The sequence below is a fragment of the Diaphorina citri genome, unplaced genomic scaffold (genome assembly GCF_000475195.1).
Source record: "Diaphorina citri unplaced genomic scaffold, Diaci psyllid genome assembly version 1.1 scaffold1576, whole genome shotgun sequence".
Taxonomy (NCBI): domain Eukaryota; kingdom Metazoa; phylum Arthropoda; class Insecta; order Hemiptera; family Psyllidae; genus Diaphorina; species Diaphorina citri.
Window position 1 is genome coordinate 40,517 of NW_007379002.1, and position 18,484 is coordinate 59,000.

At 40.4% G+C, this 18,484-nt stretch overlaps 1 protein-coding gene, 2 long non-coding RNA genes and 3 other non-coding genes across 6 annotated transcripts; 4 read left to right on the plus strand and 2 right to left on the minus strand.

Annotated features, from left to right (window-relative positions):
* Window positions 1-458: 458 nt before the first annotated feature.
* LOC103516478 (importin-4-like) lies at window positions 459-4,880 on the plus strand. The gene is made up of 5 exons (XM_026828864.1): window positions 459-746; window positions 1,097-1,221; window positions 4,087-4,213; window positions 4,547-4,688; window positions 4,805-4,880. Exons 1-5 carry the CDS (start codon window positions 566-568, stop codon window positions 4,878-4,880), a joined length of 651 nt encoding a protein of 216 aa, XP_026684665.1. The 5' UTR covers window positions 459-565.
* LOC113470436 lies at window positions 1,822-3,185 on the plus strand. Its single transcript, XR_003393489.1, has 2 exons — window positions 1,822-1,926; window positions 3,086-3,185. It is a non-coding gene; the product is annotated as an uncharacterized LOC113470436 (long non-coding RNA).
* A 1,672-nt stretch (window positions 4,881-6,552) lies between the features above and the next one.
* Window positions 6,553-8,328, plus strand: LOC103516480. Its single transcript, XR_003393490.1, has 3 exons — window positions 6,553-6,677; window positions 7,179-7,366; window positions 8,115-8,328. It is a non-coding gene; the product is annotated as an uncharacterized LOC103516480 (long non-coding RNA).
* Window positions 8,329-15,225: 6,897 nt separating this feature from the next.
* LOC113470440 lies at window positions 15,226-15,431 on the minus strand. Its single transcript, XR_003393491.1, has one exon. It is a non-coding gene; the product is annotated as a small nucleolar RNA U3 (small nucleolar RNA).
* A 2,124-nt stretch (window positions 15,432-17,555) lies between these two features.
* Window positions 17,556-17,762, minus strand: LOC113470442. The gene has a single exon (XR_003393493.1). It is a non-coding gene; the product is annotated as a small nucleolar RNA U3 (small nucleolar RNA).
* A 297-nt stretch (window positions 17,763-18,059) lies between these two features.
* On the plus strand, window positions 18,060-18,266 carry LOC113470441. Its single transcript, XR_003393492.1, has one exon. It is a non-coding gene; the product is annotated as a small nucleolar RNA U3 (small nucleolar RNA).
* Window positions 18,267-18,484: the final 218 nt, after the last annotated feature.

Here is an 18,484-nt window from a genome sequence, read left to right on the forward strand (position 1 = left end):
TACGTATGCTTAACACAATAAAAATTCTTTAAATGTACCCATATATTGTACTTGTTATACCTACCCTAGTAACTAAATGCAATCAGTATAGGTACATATTGTTTATTTTCCATCCACCCCAGAATCTGAACTACAACTGGAAGAAGGTGTACGAAACAGTTCAGGCGCAGGCCGCCAAGCATAATTGTAGGTAGTAAATGTGCCCATGTACCAACCTCAGTGGTGCAGTAGTTAATACATTGGACTTTGGATCTGGAGGTTGCTGGTTCGAGTCCAAATCAAATCATAAAATTTATCTAGATGGTAATAATTGGTGAACGATATTTGTGACAAGCATTTACGTATGCTTAACACAATAAAAATTCCTTAAATGTACCCATGTATTGTACTTGTTATACCTACCCAAGTACCTAAATGCAATCAGTATACATATTGTTTACTTTTCATCCACCTACAACTCCAGAATCTGAACTACAACTGGAAGAAGGTGTACGAAACAGTTCAGGCGCAGGCCGCCAAGCGCCCGGATCGCGCCTTAGAATGTCTCGACCTGATAGACGACCTGATGGAAATGGAGAACCTGAGCGCCCAGCATGTGAGTGTGGCGGAAATAGCTACCCTGGTGCTTCATTTGGCGGGGTCTAGTGATGATGATGACCTGCAAGAGAAAGCACTCAATGTGTTATCGTCTGTGGTCAAAGCTAAAGTGAAGCCGAATTTCTACACCAAGAATAACGGCCTGTTAGGTGAGTGAAAAAGTCATTTGAATGGGTAAAAGGCAGTGAACAAGTCCAAAAATCCACTTTTTGACTATTGTGTATATCTTTGAAAAGAGTGCGAAAAGAATGTATATTTCAAGGGGAAGAGACAAAAAAAAAAAAAAAAATAGAAGAAGTTTTTTTATTTATTTTTTCTGGAACCTCCAAGGCCCAATCGGTTAAGGGGGTCCTTACTCTGTATATTTCAAGGGGAAAAGACAAAAAGAAAGAAGTCATTTTTTTTTATGGGCTCTTACTCTTAGTAATGTTGTGATATCCACAAAAAATTATGAAGAAGCTCTCAACTTCTCAAATAATTCATGTTTTCCCCCCTTCAGAGAAAACCGTGGATGTTCTACTCAAACTCATGTCCGTGCCCCCTCTGGACGATTCATGTGAAGACTACTACATAGATCAGGATGCCAATGCGCCCAGTGTGTACGCAGCTTCCACGTTAGACGACATGGCTATTCATATTCCGCCACGTCTACCTTGTATCACTAGGTCGTTGATTGGATTACTGCCCCAGGCAAGCTTTCCCCCTTTTTAAAGTGATATGGGCCTCAAATGTCTGCTTTTGTGATAATAATTGCTTTATCAAGGAAAACTCCTTGTTTTCCTTGTGTTGTGAACCCCGAGTTCTCCGAAGTCCAATGCATTAGCCCTTTATTTACATATTCACCTTTATTTACATATTCACCCCCCCCCTCCCCCAATTTTTTAAAGAAAGCTATTCTATGGCAGACGCCCTACATTCCAAGCTAGGCTGGCAATATAATCTTTCTGCTCCATGATTCCAGGAAGCATAGCGACAGCAATAGAGACAGAGTTTCTTCCCTACTTCCCCAACATAATATACTTACTTCTATCAATATTATACTCTAATTAGCCCTTGATCTTTATTTCGAATTGTTAGATACCAAAATCCTCATAAAGGAAGCCAATTTTTGAAGACAGCTACCTGTATATAGACGCAGACACCTATATAGCTACCTATATTTTTATGGCAGACGCGCTACCTTCCAAGCTAGACTGGCAATATAATCTTTCTGCTCCATGATTCCAGGAAGCATAGCGACAGCAATAGAGACAGAGTTTCTTCCCTACTTCCCCAACATAATGACTCATCTGGCTGCCTGTGTCAATAGTACGGACCTGAAAGGACAGGGTGAGTACGGTGGACTATGGGAGTAAAAGGGACTTGGTCTCATTCTGGATTTTGTGATGCAGAAAAAAAAAATGTTTCTCTGGCGAAAAGCACCCCACTTCTCGTTCAAAGAGAAGTGTCTTATGTCTGTGGCCTAAGAACATTGACTCAACCCGGTTTGAATCCCAACGGGGCAGACATTTTTCCGTTCCCCGATAGGCATGGATAGAAAAGAAATACACCTTGAAGTAACGCAAAAATGGTTAACGCTCTGCTCTGAAGGTGTGGCCTATTTTGATGAAATCTAGAAGAAGAAGAAGAAGAAAATATGTATAACATGGACAAATTTGTTCCTTAGTTTTTTTTTATGTAAGGTTCCTACAAGTCAATTCAAAATGGAAAATCTCATGACAAAAATGGGGAAAAATTGTACTCATCTACTTAAGTATTTATTGATTTATTTTTCCATTGGATATGCAGCTCACTAACCACGAATAAACTAACTACAAAAAAAATCAGGCTTTTCAGCCTTACTTTTTTTTCTAGCATTTCAACCAGCTCTTCAATTGTCCCCACACTCTTCACAAGGCTTAGTGTTCCCTAAAGTAGCCAGTGCCATGTGTTGCTCCACATTCTCAACTGTGCAATAAAAACATACACAATGTTGCTTAACTCTGTTGGTCTACAGAGAAAGCCCTTTTAAACTGTTGTTACAATAGCACAAACCAGTCCTAACCAGCAATGTAAATGAAATAAACTTGTGATGAAAATAATTCTATAGTTATTTTCTAATTTCCAGAATCAAAAATGGGATCTTGAAGGCCCTCGTGGACGAACCAGAGAAGCAAGTGAAGAAAGCCATTTGTCAGTTTATTGCTCATGTGGCCAATCATGAGTTGCCCAATAATAACTGGAATCAACTGATCCAATTCCTGGAGGAAGTCAACACAAGCAATGACCTGGCACAAAGAGAGGTACCAAACAGAAAGGGTCAGAGCAAAGTAAAAAAAAAAAAAAGTTGTAAGTGGACAATTTGACTCATTAGTTTTTGGGCCCCATTGACCCTTTGGTGGCCCCGGTGGGGTCCTCCGAGTAAATCTATAGTTCATTGACCCTCTTCCGGCCCCATGAAGGCCCTCTGCTGAGGTCTGCAGTTCATTGACCTCTTTATATTTCACAGGAGATGATCACGCCGTTTCGTCACTACAGAATTCAGCAGTAGAAGTAATAGGAACCCTAGCGCGCGCTACGGGCGAGGAAAATTTCCGCCCCTATGCACATCAGAGTGTCGAAGTTGTAAAAAATCTAAATAGAAGCTGTAGAAGAGAAGGATAAAAACTTGTAAGGATGAGGGGAAAGTAAACATACATAACAGAAAATTGAGTGTGTGAGAGAAAAAGATAATAGTTTTAGACACCAATGTACCTAAGTTATTCAAAACTATAGGTATCTACCACTTGCATTATAATAATTTACAAAAGCACCTAGGTAAGTACTTTAGTTTGAAAAATCACAATGTAGTACACACTTTGGATTTTAGTTTTTTTTTTTTTTTTTTTTTTTGAAATCAATAGGAAATTTATCTAAAAAAATAAAGCAGTGGTAAAACCTCAGCTCGGGATCAGTTTCAATAATTTCAAGCAGACAGACAACCAAACAAATAATCCCTGAGCTAAGATTTTTCCTTTGTTATTTTGATTGATTTTCGTGTATTAATTTCTTGCCATTTTGCTTTTGTATTTTCATTTATTTTTGTTGTACAGGGGGACTAACCTGTCAAAAAAAAAAGTACCTAGGTAAGTACTTTAGTTTGAAAAAGCACAATTTTGTAGTACACACTTTGGATTTTAGTTTTTTTTAGCAGGATTTTAGTTAACTTTCACCAGATAATTGATGATTACTAAACTTGACTGAAACAAATGTATTCTCATTCTGGGTGGGTAGGTAGGTAGGTAGATGGTTTATTTCTCATTCACAAAATTATTTCATTTCCCCTCCACAGCTGGGCATGTATGCACTTGGCATCATTTTGGACATCAGCGGTGAAAACTTCAAGCAGCCTGAGAAGCAACTATTTGACCAGCCCTGATCCGTACTGGCGGAAAGGCGGCTATATTGCCCTGGCTGCTGTCACTGAAGGTAAGAACTGCCAAGATTTGGCGGCAAAAACATGGCCAATATATGGCTATTCATATTCCGCCCACCAAACTGATGGCGGCCCTACAGGACAAGTTGGTGGCCTATTTGACCAGCCCTGATCCGTATTGGCGGAAAGGCGGCTATATTGCCCTGGCTGCTGTCACTGAAGGTAAGGACTGCCAAGATTTGGCGGCAAAAACATGGCCAATATATGGCTATTCATATGCCCCCCACCAATCTGATGGCGGCCCTACAACAGGACAAGGTGGTCGACTATTTGACCAGTCCTGATCCCTATTGGCGGAAGGGCGGTTTTATTGCCCTGGCGGCTGTTACTGAAGGTAAGGACTGCCAAGTTTCGACGGTAAGTGAATTTATTTATTTTTTCTGGAATATCCAAGGCCGAATCGGTTAAGGGGGCTCTTAGTAATGTTGTGATATCCGCAAAAAATTATGAAGAAGCTCTCAACTTCACAAATAATTCATGTTTTTTCCCCTTCAGAGAAAACCGTGGATGTTCTACTCAAACTCATGTCCGTGCCCCCTCTGGACGATTCGTGTGAAGACTACTACATAGATCAGGATGCCAATGCGCCCAGTGTGTACGCAGCTTCCACGTTAGACGACATGGCTATTCATATTCCGCAGCTCCCTCTGTCAAACCTCTTAAAAAAAAGAGGATTATAAAAAAAGGAATTTTTCGTAGCAGTAAACAAACTGCTGGCTACACTAGACTCTTATTGTCTGCCTATTTGACCAGCCCTGATCCGTATTGGCGGAAAGGCGGCTATATTGCCCTGGCTGCTGTTACTGAAGGTAAAGACCGCCAAGTTTAGGCCGCAAAAACATGGCCAATATTTAGAAAACTCTAAGACGATATGGCAATTCATATTCCGCCCACCAAACTGATGGCGGCCCTACAGGACTAGGTGGTCGACTATTTGACCAGTCCTGATCCCTATTGGCGGAAGGGCGGTTGAGGATTATAAAAAAAGGAATTTTTTGTAGCAGTAAACAAACTGCTGGCTACACTAGACTCTTATTGTCTGTGTCGTCGCATGCCCGTTCCGTAGTATGTCCCTTATCCGATGGCTACACTAGACTCTTATTGTCTGTGTCGTCGCATGCCCGTTCCGTAGTATGTCCCTTATCCGATGGCCGAGAAGAGACACAATAAATACCTACCATTTGCATTTAGGTGCTGAGTCAACAAGAGAACACCAGAAAGTTAAAGTAACCCGTTGAAATATGCCCAATGCATATTTCAACGGGCATTAACCCATTGGCATTTTTGGAAATCAAAATGAGAGAGCAAACTTTTTTGTCGATGGTATGTTTCGAATCCGGCATCACTGGGCTAACTGTGCCCCCCAAAACTGGACGGATTTATGTAACTGGATGGCATTAAAGAAAGACTATTTATTGTCATCACCATTCGGCTACAGCTGAAGCTCCTACAACAACAACAACAATGGTTGGTCCAGTGGTAACGCGCTTGCTTGCCATGCAGAAGGTCCCGGGTTCGAATCCCACCATCGACAAAAATTTGTACTTATTTTTGGAAATCGAAATGAGAGAGCAAACTTTTTTTGTCGATGGCATGTTTCAAATCCGGCATCACTGGGCTAACTGTGCCCCCAAAACTGGACGGATTTATGTAACTGGATGGCATTAAAGAAAGACTATTCATTTTCATCACCATTCGGCTACAGCTGAAGCTCCTACAAATGTGCCCCGAAAACTGGACGGATTTATGTAACTGGATGGCATTAAAGAAAGACTATTCATTTTCATCACCATTCGGCTACAGCTGAAGCTCCTACAACAACAACAACAACGGTTGGTCCAGTGGTAACGCGCTTGCTTGCCATGCAGAAGGTCCCGGGTTCGAATCCCACCATCGACAAAAATTTGTACTCGTTTTTCGATTGCAAATATTTCAACGGGTTACTTTCTGGTGTTCCCGTGTTGACCCAGCACCTAAATGGGAAGTATTGTGCCCCTTCTCGCCCATCTGACGAAAGGCAAACTACGGGATGGGCATGCCACGCCACAGGCCACATCAAGCGTGCGTTGGACTTTGGATCTAGAGGTTGGTGGTTCGAGTTTAAGTCAAGTCATCAAATTTATCTAGATGTATGTAATAATTGGGGAACGATATTTGTGACGAGCATTTAAGTATGCTCAACACAGTTGGAAATTCTTTCCTTCTTCTAAATGTCCAACTTTTTTTCTATGGGACATGTGATCTCAATTTAGTGTGGTGAAAAATTAACCCATAGTCGGGAAGTTTGTGTTTCTAATGCCAAAGAAAAATGCATTAAAATTAAAGAAGATATTTTGTTTGAATAGGTTTGATAGAGGGAATCGTAATCGCTATGGTCTTATCATCCCGAAATCAAAGAGTGAAGGAAGACAGGATAGGATACCTTTGTTTTTTACCGTCTTATTTTTACTCCTTTTTTTTTTTCAAAAACCTAGGAAAAGTAGTAATTTATTTTACTTTCAGGTACAATTATGTACGGTCCAATCGCCAGGACCTCTGCTGGCCAAGTGTCTGGATGTTGTAGTGCCTAAGTTACGTGAAATCATCAGTACAGATGAGAGTAAAGACGTTGTCATCAAAGCTCTGGGTAAGACTTTCCAAACATCCCTGTTATTGTGAGTTCGAGCCATTTCCAAACATCCCTGTTATTGTGAGTTCGAGCCATTTCCAAACAGCCCTGTTACTGTTCTAGCCATTTCTAAACATACGTACCTGTTATTGTAGGATCGAGTCATTTCCAAACATCTTTGCAATCGTGGGTTTGTGAGTACGAGTCTGTTTTACCAACCTCAAAAGATACTTTTTTTTACCAACCTCTGTGATGTAGTGGTTAGCACGGTGGGCTTTGAATCTAGGGTTGGTGGTTCGAGTCCCAAGTCAGTTCATAAAATTTAGCGTAGTGTATTACTTAAGCAGGGAACGACATTTGTGGTAAGCATAGTACCTGTGATGTTTAACACAATTAAAATTCCTTTCTACTTGGTACTTTTTTTACGGATATTTTTCCCCAACTTAGATCGTTTGAACTCGGTTCTCTGCCGAAAAAAATAGTTCGATAAAAAGTAAACAATTTGTTTTACTTCCCCAGGGGGTTTACGCGACGTCCTATCGGAGCTCGGTCCGGCTGCCCTCGCGTCAGAAGGCCACCTAGAGGCCGTGCACAACGCTCTACGCGAAGTGATCAATAAGAAAACCAAAGCACAACGCACCAGTTTTGATGAAGAAGAAGATGAGGAAGCTGAACGGGAAGTGCAGGTCGTGGAGAGTGCTGGAGAGGTAAGCTAGGCTGGCACTCCGGAGGTCCTGGGTTCGATTCCCGACGAGGACCGTGGACGAAGTTTTTTTTCGGCTCTGTGCTTGGTGTTCGCAGTGCACTGAGCCTCGTGAAGACAATTGAGTAGCTGCTAAAAACGAGGAGTGACCAGTGGCGGCATTATTAGATGGAAAATTAGACATGCGTCTAATGTAGCTGTTGTTTCATTGCTACAAAATAAACACGGCGATCTTTTAAAAACACTCATATTTTAAAAAAAAAAAAATACAGAAATGCCAGATACCAACCTCAGTGATGTAGTGGTTAGCACGGTGGGCTTTGAATCAAGGGTTGGTGGTTCGAGTCCCAAGTCAGTTCATAAAATTCAGCGTAGTGTATTAAGCAGGGAACGACGTTTGTGATGAGCATTTATCTGTGGTGTTTAAAACAGGTAAAATTCCTTTCTACTTGGTACTTTCTTTTCAAAAAAAATTCCCCAACTTTGATCGTTTAAACTCGGTTTCTCGCTCGAAAAAAAAATCGATAAGGTTGTGGTTATGTACCGGGTTGAGTTGAGACAGGACTAGGTGAGACAGGATATTGTTTCTACAGTTTGGCATGGGAATGGTAAAGCTCGCAGCTTCACCACAAGAATAAAGCATGATTTAGATTTTGGAATTTATATTTTTTTATTACTGTTGGTTGGGTGGAAGAGTTCCTCCAGGATAACCCTGCCACTTAAAGCCAAAAAAAAAAAATCTTTCTCGTCAGGTCTTACCATCTCTGAGCAAGGCAGTTCCAAGCGAGGTATTCGCCAAGATCGCTCACGAGCTACTCGGCTCTCTCTGCACCCGCCTGAAGCGATCTCAACTGGACGATGAAAACACCGAGGCGCTCAAATCCTTCATCGTTGGCACCATCGCCGAGTGCATCCCCGGCCTGGAGCCTCACATCGGCGAGTTCATTCCGTCCCTGCTACCCCTACTGGTGAAATTCTCGCGCGACAAGAGCTCCGATATCCGCCAGAATTCTCTGTACGGGTTAGGCGTTTTGGCTGGGGCGTGCTACCCCTACTGGTGAAATTCTCGCGCGACAAGAGCTCCGATATCCGCCAGAATTCTCTGTACGGGTTAGGCGTTTTGGCTGGGGCTTGCTACCCCTACTGGTGAAATTCTCGCGCGACAAGAGCTCTGATATCCGCCAGAATTCTCTGTACGGGTTAGGCGTTTTGGCTGGGGCGGCGAAAGAGTCGCTGGCGCCGCACTACCCGAGTGTGTTGGAGATCTTGGCAGACGCCCTAGGGAAGGAGAAGCCCGGTGCGGTGCTGGATAATGCCATGGCAGCGCTGTGCCGAATGATAGCGGCGTGCCCGGGCTCCGTGCCCATTGATAGGGTGAGTGTCTCGTGTCAGTAAAAATCTAACCAGGTCGCAGTGACCAAGGGCGTTTATTAGAGCCGTTGGCCTTACTCACACCAATAGGGTGAGTCTGAGCTTTTGTTGTAAGTTCATCGGCTATATTAAAGGCGATGGCCCTGATTCTTAGATTAGCCCTATTCTGCGAAATGTCGGGCTAGCACCCACGATTTAGCGCTTACAAACCAATAGGGTGAGTCTGAGCTTTTGTTGTAAGTAAGTCCATCGGCTATATTAAAGGCGATGGCCGATTTAGCGCTTACAAGGAAGACACGCTACCTCCCATCCTAACCAGGCTGGCACAGATAAAGTAAATGCAAAACTTGAGATAGTCTAGTCCAGTTAACTTAAAGGGTAGCGCGTCTGTCTTGTAGAGCTAGGTCGCGGGTTCCATGCCCGGTCGGGGTAGATTTTATCGTAAACAGATAAGGTTCGTGTGACGAGCATTTAAGTATGCTCAACACAGTTGGAAATTCCTTCCTTCTTCTAAATGTCCAACTTTTTTCTACGGGACATGCGATCTCAATTTACTGTGGTGAAAAATTGACCCATAGTCGGGAAGTTTGTGTTTCTAATGCCAAAGAAAAATGCATTAAAATTAAAGAAGATATTTTGTTTTAATAGGTTTGATAGAGGGAATCGTAACTGCTATGGTCTTATCATCCCAAAATCAGAGAGTGAAGGAAGACAGGATAGGATACCTTTGTTTTTTACCGTCTTATTTTTACTCCCTTTTTTTCGAGAAGCTGTAAAGTCATCTGACAAACTGAAGCCACTAACTACTGTTGTCCCCAGACCCAACAGTAAATGGTCAGAGGAGAGAAAGGCTGACCATTCATCCAGAATGAAGATCTACTGGATGAAGAGAAAACATGATAAGAAGTAAGAACTACGTGGTCCTCTGTAGGCCGAAACGAACCAAAAAAAAACTCCTTTTTTTCAAAAACCTAGGAAAAGTAGTAATTTATTTTACTTTCAGGTACAATTATGTACGGTCCAATCGCCAGGACCACTGCTGGCCAAGTGTCTGGATGTTGTGGTGCCTAAGTTACGTGAAATCATCAGTACAGATGAGAGTAAAGACGTTGTCATCAAAGCTCTGGGTAAGTCTTTCCAAATATCTTTGTTATTGTGAGCTCGAGCCATTTCCAAAAAGCCCTGTTACTGTTCTAGCCATTTCTAAACATACCTACCTGTTATTGTAGGATCGAGTCATTTCCAAACATCTTTGTAGTCGTGGGTTTGTGAGTACGAGTCTGTTTTACCAACCTCAAAAGATACAGGTAAGACTTTCCAAACATCCCTGTTATTGTGGGTTCGAGCCATTAATAAATACCTATGTAATTGTATATCAATAATTGGGGGTTCGTGAGTACGAACTACGGGTCTATTTTCCCAACCTCAAAAGATACTTTTTTTACCAACCTCTGTGATGTAGTGGTTAGCAACAAGGGCTTTGAATCTAGGGTTGGTGGTTCGAGTCCAATTCATAAAATTTAGCGTATTGATGTTTACTTACTTAACACATTTAAAATTCCTTTCTACTTGGTACTTTTTTTACGGACTTTTTCCCAACTTAGATCGTTTCAACTCGGTTCTCTGCCGAAAAAATAGTTCGATAAAAAGTAAACAATTTGTTTTACTTCCCCAGGGGGTTTACGCGACGTCCTATCGGAGAGGTTACTGTGTTCCCACCTGTCAAAAAAGTGAAAGTACCTATGTAAAAAAAAAAAAAACCTTAGCTTGGACCTTTGTTTAACGCTTAAATTGAACAAATGATAGTAAAATTCTATACATCCCAATGGGTGGGTTTGAACCCGCGCCCTCCTGTGTAATGGTAAATTAAGAACAAGGCCAGTTCACCAACCTTGCCTATCTAAACCCGGTACATAACCACGACCTAAAAGTACACAATTTTACTTTCTCAGGGGGTTTGCGCGACGTTCTCTCGGAGCTCGGTCCGGCTGCCCTCGCGTCAGAAGGTCACCTAGAGGCCGTGCACAACGCTCTACGCGAAGTGATCAACAAGAAAACCAAAGCACAACGCACCAGTTTTGATGAAGAAGAAGATGAAGAAGCTGAACGGGAAGTGCAGGTCGTGGAGAGTGCTGGAGAGGTAAGCTAGGCTGGCACTCCGGAGGTCCTGGGTTCGATTCCCGACGAGGACCGTGGACGAAGTTTTTTTTCGGCTCTGTGCTTGGTGTTCGGAGTGCACTGAGCCTCGTGAAGGCAATTGAGTAGCTGCTAAAAACGAGGCATGCGTCTAATGTAGCAGTTGTTTCATTGCTACAAAATAAACACGGCGATCTTTTAAAAACACTCATATTAGAAAAAAAAAATACAGAAATGCCAGAAATAGTAAAGGAGGCTCTTATAGTAATACTATGGTACGGCTCGCAGCTTCACCACAAAAACCATGATTTAGATTTTGGATTTTTCATTTTTTTATTACTATTGGTTGGGTGGAAGAGTTCCTCCAGGATAACCCTGTCACTTAAAAGAAAGCCAAAAAAAATTACCTACAATATTATGGAAAAAATTTGAAACTACATCTTTCCGACTCCCCATGATCTCACGTTACGGGACGTGATAGTAGAATAGAATAGGATATACCTTGTTTATCCTGCTCGAATGAGACTAAAAAGTCGCTTTACCCCAGCTGTCTAAACAAGGTCTCGTTTATTTTATGGGGTAAATAACGTGGTATAACAAAATTTTAGGACCTTGCTTGATTAAAAAAAAAAAAATAAAATAAAAAATAGTAGTGTGATTCTACCCTAACATACCTCGTGTTATTCTGGTTAGGGTGGACGTTGTGTCTGGATTGAGGATAAACCTCATACAGAATCTCACAACACTCAGACAGACAGTTACATTGGAACTCCTTGTGTTCCACATTCGGGGGCCCCAGACTGGTGAATAGTCCTGTAGGAAATAATAACAGACTTTATAATTATGTTAACCATATTTTTCAAATTCCATCAAAAACAAACAAATCGTACCTACCAGAATTTTTTGCGGAAATTCCTTCCACGCAGTTGCATTTCACTTACCGTTGTTTTCTTTCATACAAGGAACATCCTTCAATGAGCATTCTCTCGCATTAACTGAAACAAAGGAAATAATGGGAGAATTTTTAATGACCCCAAAAGGAGTTTTTAACTATCCAAACGGGAGTTTTTTTAAAAAAACTGTCTTTTTTGGATTATCAAAAACTCCTTTTTGGAGGATTAATAATTCTCCCATTAGTGAAATCTCTCATTAAGTCATGGGTGAAATCCACCATGAGATTTTTTTTCCTCCCCTTACGACTTTACCGTAAAGGTATTTATGGAATCCTTAGTTTCTTGACAAGCAAGACAAACTTGGAGGTGAATCCTCCTCGTCTAAAACTTGAGCGAATTTGAAAATAACTTTTTTTTTTTTGCGGGCCTGGTACCTAGTAGCGTACTTTCACTTCCTCGAATCGAACACGCCTCTTGGTGCCGCGTTTGGGGGGCGTAGTCTTGACATTCCGCGCCAGACTCTGACACTTTTTGACACTGGCGATGACGAGTTCCACTAGTGTGAATACGCTGACTCCTCCCATACATAGTGCGAGAATTCCGCCCAGAGCCGCTGAAAACGAAGAAAACACACCAGTGAACAAACAAGTCAGTTGCTACTTACAATTAAATTGAACGTACTATTGCTAAGAACTAGCCCAGTTAGCTTGAAAGCGCTGGTACTTACCTATGTGTGAGCTCCAACTGAGGTGGATTCGGAATAAAACGTACCGCGGTACCGAGATGATATAATTAAGTCGAGTTAGTTACCTGATACATGAGGTCACCTATAGATTTGCCTATCTTGTTGATCAGCAAATTGTCCACTCGTAGCAGCTCCGTAATATTCCCGATGTGTCTGGGTGTGATGAGACTGGATAGTTCTTGCAAGTAAGCTTTGGCCAGATCGTCACTAATTCCCAGAGATTTCCTGGAATTTAGTGAACAATCAAGTCAGTTGCTACTTACAGTTAAATTGAACGTACTATTGCTAAGAACTAGCCCAGTTAGCTTGAAAGCGCTGGTACTTACCTATGTGTGAGCTCCAACTGAGGTGGACATAACGTCGGTACATTATACAGGAGGAATCTCTGAAGTATACATAAAGGTTACTGGCGGTACCGAGATGATTTAAGTCGAGTTAGTTAATAGTTACCTGATACATGAGATCACCTATAGATTTGCCTATCTTGTTGATCAGCAAATCGTCCACTCGTAGCAGCTCCGTAATATTCTCAAGGTTACTGTGTTCCCACCTGTCAAAAAAGTGAAAGTACCTATGTAAAAAAAAAAAACCTTAGCTTAGACCTTTGTTTAACGCTTAAATTGAACAAATGATAGTAAAATTCTATACATCCCAATGGGTGGGTTTGAACCTGCGCCCTCCTGTGTACCAGGCGAGCGCTTTGACCACTACACCACCGAGGCGATTAAAGGTAGAAACACACTACCATCACGTCACGTGACTTGGCGTAACGTTAGACTTTATAATTATGTTAACCATGTTTTTCAAATTCCATCAAAAACGAACAAATCGTACCTACCGGAATTTTTTGCGGAAATTCCTTCCATGCAGTTGCATTTCACTTACCGTTGTTTTCTTTCATACAAGGAACATCCTTCAATGAGCATTCAGAATTTTTCGCGGAAATTCCTTCCATGCAGTCGTATTTCACTTACCGTTGTTTTCTTTCATACAAGGAACATCCTTCAATGAGCATTCTCTCGCATTAACTGAAACAAAGGAAATTTTAGGAAATGGATATGAGTTATTAGCCCTAAAATAGATATCAAGAAAAAAACTATATTTATCGTCGCGGCCAAAATGACATCGCCTAAGTCCTACTTTTTTGTTATTTTACACTTTTGTGACGAAGTAGTTTATAGTTCAGATTTCATTTACGAAAAGATTTGAATAGAAAAATCTCACAATTGTGACACCACTTTGTACACGAGAGGTTTGTAGATTTTGTTTTCGTTACATAGAGTGACGGCAGGAAACGCTACGTTCCAGATCGGATAGTTGGTCGTGTGAAGTGTGGTCCTGGAATTTTAACAAAGAGGAATGGTGCTCGTAAAATGTACTGAACTGCCAGTGTTTCATAAAAAGTTTAATTTTATTTGTTTTAAATAAGTATCGAAGTTGTACAACTTTTATAAAGTTTCGAGATAATGCAGAGGAGAAGTTTTATACTATAGGTACCTAAATTAATGTTTAACTGCATTAATTTCCCGAAAATATACTAAAAGTTTGAGTCTAGCACAGTATTGGTGGGTACCTACTACCGACGTAATATGGAGTTGTAGAGTCTAGGCTACTCTAGACAGTCTAGAGTCTAGACATATGATTAGGTATACGGTATACATACATTATGATATGTAGAATTAAAGTGCAGATGAGATTTTCTTGTGCTAATAGCTTTTGTGATAACAACGATGGAAATTTTATGTTGGTTCTTTGTATTAGGCATGTAAAACATTTAGTCATGAACGAGATTACCTACAATATTATGGAAAAACTTTGAAACTACATCTTTCCGACTCCCCATGATCTCACGTTACGGGACGTGATAGTAGAATAGAATATACCTTGTTTATCCTGCTCGAATGAGACTAAAAAGTCCCTTTACCCCAGCAGTCTAAACAAGGTCTCGTGTATATAGGAAATGGATATGAGTTATTAGCCCTAAAATATCAAGAAAAAAACTATTGAAAGTTTTTTTTTATGAACTTTGTAGGAATGTAACAATATGTATTTTATTTATTATTATTATTTTTTTTTACATTTATCCTTTAAATCAATCACTGTAGAGGATAAATGTTAAAAAAATTCTTAAAGCATGACAAGTACCTACTTTGGTTCAGAAAATGTCTGTGGTCATCCAATGTACATAGCTGATGCCATTTGAATGATCAATTCAAAAGAAAATTAATTACCTAGTTACATTCAATTCTGATTAATCAAGGCTGGCCATCGAAAGGGGGAATTGCTCGAGTATGTTACATGATAAGCAAGATGTATTTCACAAGTGTTTTAAATGTAACAGACCTGTAATATTAAATTCCGAAGTGTAGTTTACTAACTACTATTATTTTTATGAGGGTTTATAAATTGGGGTGCCACTCAGACACCTCATTCACCCGCCTAACTCGAGAGTTAGGGCGCGATCATCGAGGTGTGATCGTGGTCATCCAATGTACATAGCTGATACCATTTGAATGGTCAATTCAAAAGAAAAATTAATTACCTAGTTACATTCAATTCTGATTAATCAAGGCTGGCCATCAAAAGGGGGAATTGCTCGAGTATGTTACATGATAAGCAAGATGTTGTATTTCACAAGTGTTTTAAATGTAACAGACCTGTAATAATTTGGAAGTGTAGTTTACTAACTACTATGTATGAGGGTTTATAAATTGGGGTGCCACTCAGACACCTCATTCACCCGCCAACTCGAGAGTTAGGGCGCGATCATCGAGGTGTGATCTAATCTTGGAGAAGATCAGATCACACAACCTCACGCTCAGGTGAATGAGAGAGTCTCATCATCGTGACTGAGGGGCTGGAAACTATAAAAGTTTGTCAACCTGAAGATATACTACAGAAATGATCCTGTGAAGTATGATCTTAACTGTACCATGCGTTTTATGAAGCAAGTGAAACAAATCAGAAATGTGTAAAAATGAGAAGTTCTATATTACGAAACAACATCTAACATGTGTACAAAATAGGTACTGCAAATTGCATACTCAATCATGTGTACAGGCGTTATCTATTTAAACGTTGAATTACTACAGAAATGATCCTGTGAAGTATGATCTTAACTGTGACATGCTTTGTATGAAGCAAGTGAAACAAATCAGAAATGTGTAAAAATGAGAAGTTCTATATTACGAAACAACATCTAACATGTGTACAAAATAGTAGCACACCAGTGAACAAACAAGTCAGTTGCTACTTACAGTTAAATTGAACGTACTATTGCTAAGAACTAGCCCAGTTAGCTTGAAAGCGCTGGTACTTACCTATGTGTGAGCTCCAACTGAGGTGGACATAACGTCGGTACATTATACAGGAGGAATCTCTGAAGTATACATAGAGGTTACTGTGTTCCCACCTGTCAAAAAAGTGAAAGTACCTATGTAAAAAAAAAAAACCTTAGCTTAGACCTTTGTTTAACGCTTAAATTGAACAAATGATAGTAAAATTCTATACATCCCAATGGGTGGGTTTGAACCCGCGCCCTCCTGTGTACCAGGCGAGCGCTTTGACCACTACACCACCGAGGCGATTAAAGGTAGAAACACACTACCATCCCGTCACGTGACTTAGTCATGAACGAGATTACCTACAATATTATGGAAAAACTTGGAAACTACATCTTTCCGACTCCCCATGATCTCACGTTACGGGACGTGATAGTAGAATAGAGTAGAATATACCTTGTTTATCCTGCTCAAATGAGACTAAAAAGTCCCTTTACCCCAGCAGTCTAAACAAGGTTTCGTTTATTTTATGGGGTAAATAACGTGGTATAACAAAATTTTAGGACCTTGCTTGATAAAAAAAAAAAAAAATAAAAAATAAAATAAAAAATAGTAGTGATTTATCGTCGCGGCCAAAATAACATCGCCTTAGTCCTACTTTCTTGTTATTTTACACTTTTGTGACGAAGTAGTTTTGTTGAAAAAGATAAGTGCTGTTATAAGGTTTTTTTGATTTGCCGCCAATCTATTATGAGGTATGAAAATGTTTCTTTCTAGACTTTAATAAAGATTGATAGGTAAGGTACTCACTTATACGGATATTGATAAAGATTTGATAGGCACTTACACATATTGGGGTAATAGAACGGTAAACATCCACATTTAGCCATCATAGCTTTCATTTTGCATTCGGCTACGCATGCCTGATACGTATACTCCTGCGCCAGGTTTTGCTGAAAATAGTGAAGAACGAAACTAGAAGAAAATATTTCTTCCGGGAATCAAACCCGCGACCTACCACTTACAGGGCAGACGCGTTACCTCCCAAACTAAATAGGCAGACGGGCAGGCATCGAGTTCAATGGGAATCAAACCCGCGACCTACCATTTACAGGGCAGACGCATTACCTCCCAAACTAAATAGGCAGACGGGCAGGCATCGAGTTCAAATTTCAGTCAGTTCAATCTTATGAACGCCGAGAATTATGCAATGCGCCAAGGTTCAAAATTTAGTGGAGATGTCCAAATTACCAAAATATTTCCCGCCCCAGTGTGAACTTTATTTCAGATGTTCGCTCTCGCAACGATTGGCTTTGTCCTATCCTATCCTCTCCTTGATGCGATGTGGAAAAATTTACTTTTTTGGACTTTTGTCAATTTTAAAACTCTGTGCTGTTGTTGTTGTTGTTGTTGTTGTTGTTGTTGTTGTAGCGGCTTTAGCTTTCACCGAATGGTGTTGGCAAAGTAAAGAAAAGACATCTTTTTGTATCTGCCATACGAAACAAAGTTTTGAGGTTTCTCAGCATTTCACCACAAACTGACTCTGTCAAATGCTATTTTTGCTTAGAGATTTCTAGCTTTCTGTAAAACTGTTTTGTGCAGATGTAGGTAAATAATTAAGGCATTGTGCAAATATTACTGACTTGTACGTGAAGTTATTCATTTTATGAAATATTCAACTCCAAAACAATGAAAATAAAGCCTTATTTAAAGGTTGAAGTGCCCCTTTTTTAGTGGGGAGTTATTGGGAGAGTATTAAATTTGGGTGCCACTCAGACACCTCATTCACCTGCCTAACTCGAGAGTTAGGGCGCGATCATCGAGGTGTGATCTAATCTTGGAGAAGATCAGATCACATAACCTCACGCTCAGGTGAATGAGAGAGTCTCATCATCGTGACCGAGGGGCTGGAAATTATAAAAGTTTGTCAACCTGAAGATATACTACAGAAATGATCCTGTGAAGTATGATCTTAACTGTAACATGCGTTGTGTGAAGCAAGTGACGCAAGTCGGAAATATGTAAAAATGAGGTTCTACCTAGGTATGTTATGACATTATATCTACGAGTACCTACATGTAACATTGTAACATGTACTGTATACAACCGTTCAACGTTTGTATCGATAACGCCTGTACACATGATTGAGTATGCAATTCGCAAAATTTTTGTAAACATGTTCCATGTAGATGTTGTTTCGTAATATAGAACTTCTCATTTTTACACATTTCTGATTTGTTTCACTTGCTTCATACAACGCATGATACAGTTAAGATCATACTTCACAGGATCATTTCTGTAGTATATCTTCAGGTTGACAAACTTTTATAGTTTCCAGCCCCTCGGTCACGATGATGAGACTCTCTCATTCACCTGAGCGTGAGGTTGTGTGATCTGATCTTCTCCAAGATTAGATCACACCTCGATGATCGCGCCCTAACTCTCGAGTTAGGCGGGTGAATGAGGTGTCTGAGTGGCACCCACACATTTAATATCTCCCAATAACTCCCCATGCTAAAAAAGGGGGCACATAACCTTTTAATACACTTTATTTTCATTGTATGTTGGAGTTTGCTATTTCATAAATGAATAACTTCACTCCACGTCGTATATTCTGCACAGTGGCTTATTATTACACATCATGCCCAAGCAGTTTTACAGAAAGCTAGAAGATCTAAGCAAACCTATCTGTTTCG

Coding starts and splice junctions, on each gene's coding strand:
- LOC103516478 (XM_026828864.1), top strand. CDS start 566: ATGGAAATGGAGAACCTGAGCGCCCAGCATGTGAGTGTGGCGGAAATA. Junction 4,214..4,546: donor CCTGGCTGCTGTCACTGAAG/GTAAGGACTGCC, acceptor TTTCCCCTTCAG/AGAAAACCGTGGATGTTCTA. Junction 4,689..4,804: donor GACATGGCTATTCATATTCC/GCAGCTCCCTCT, acceptor CTATTTGACCAG/CCCTGATCCGTATTGGCGGA.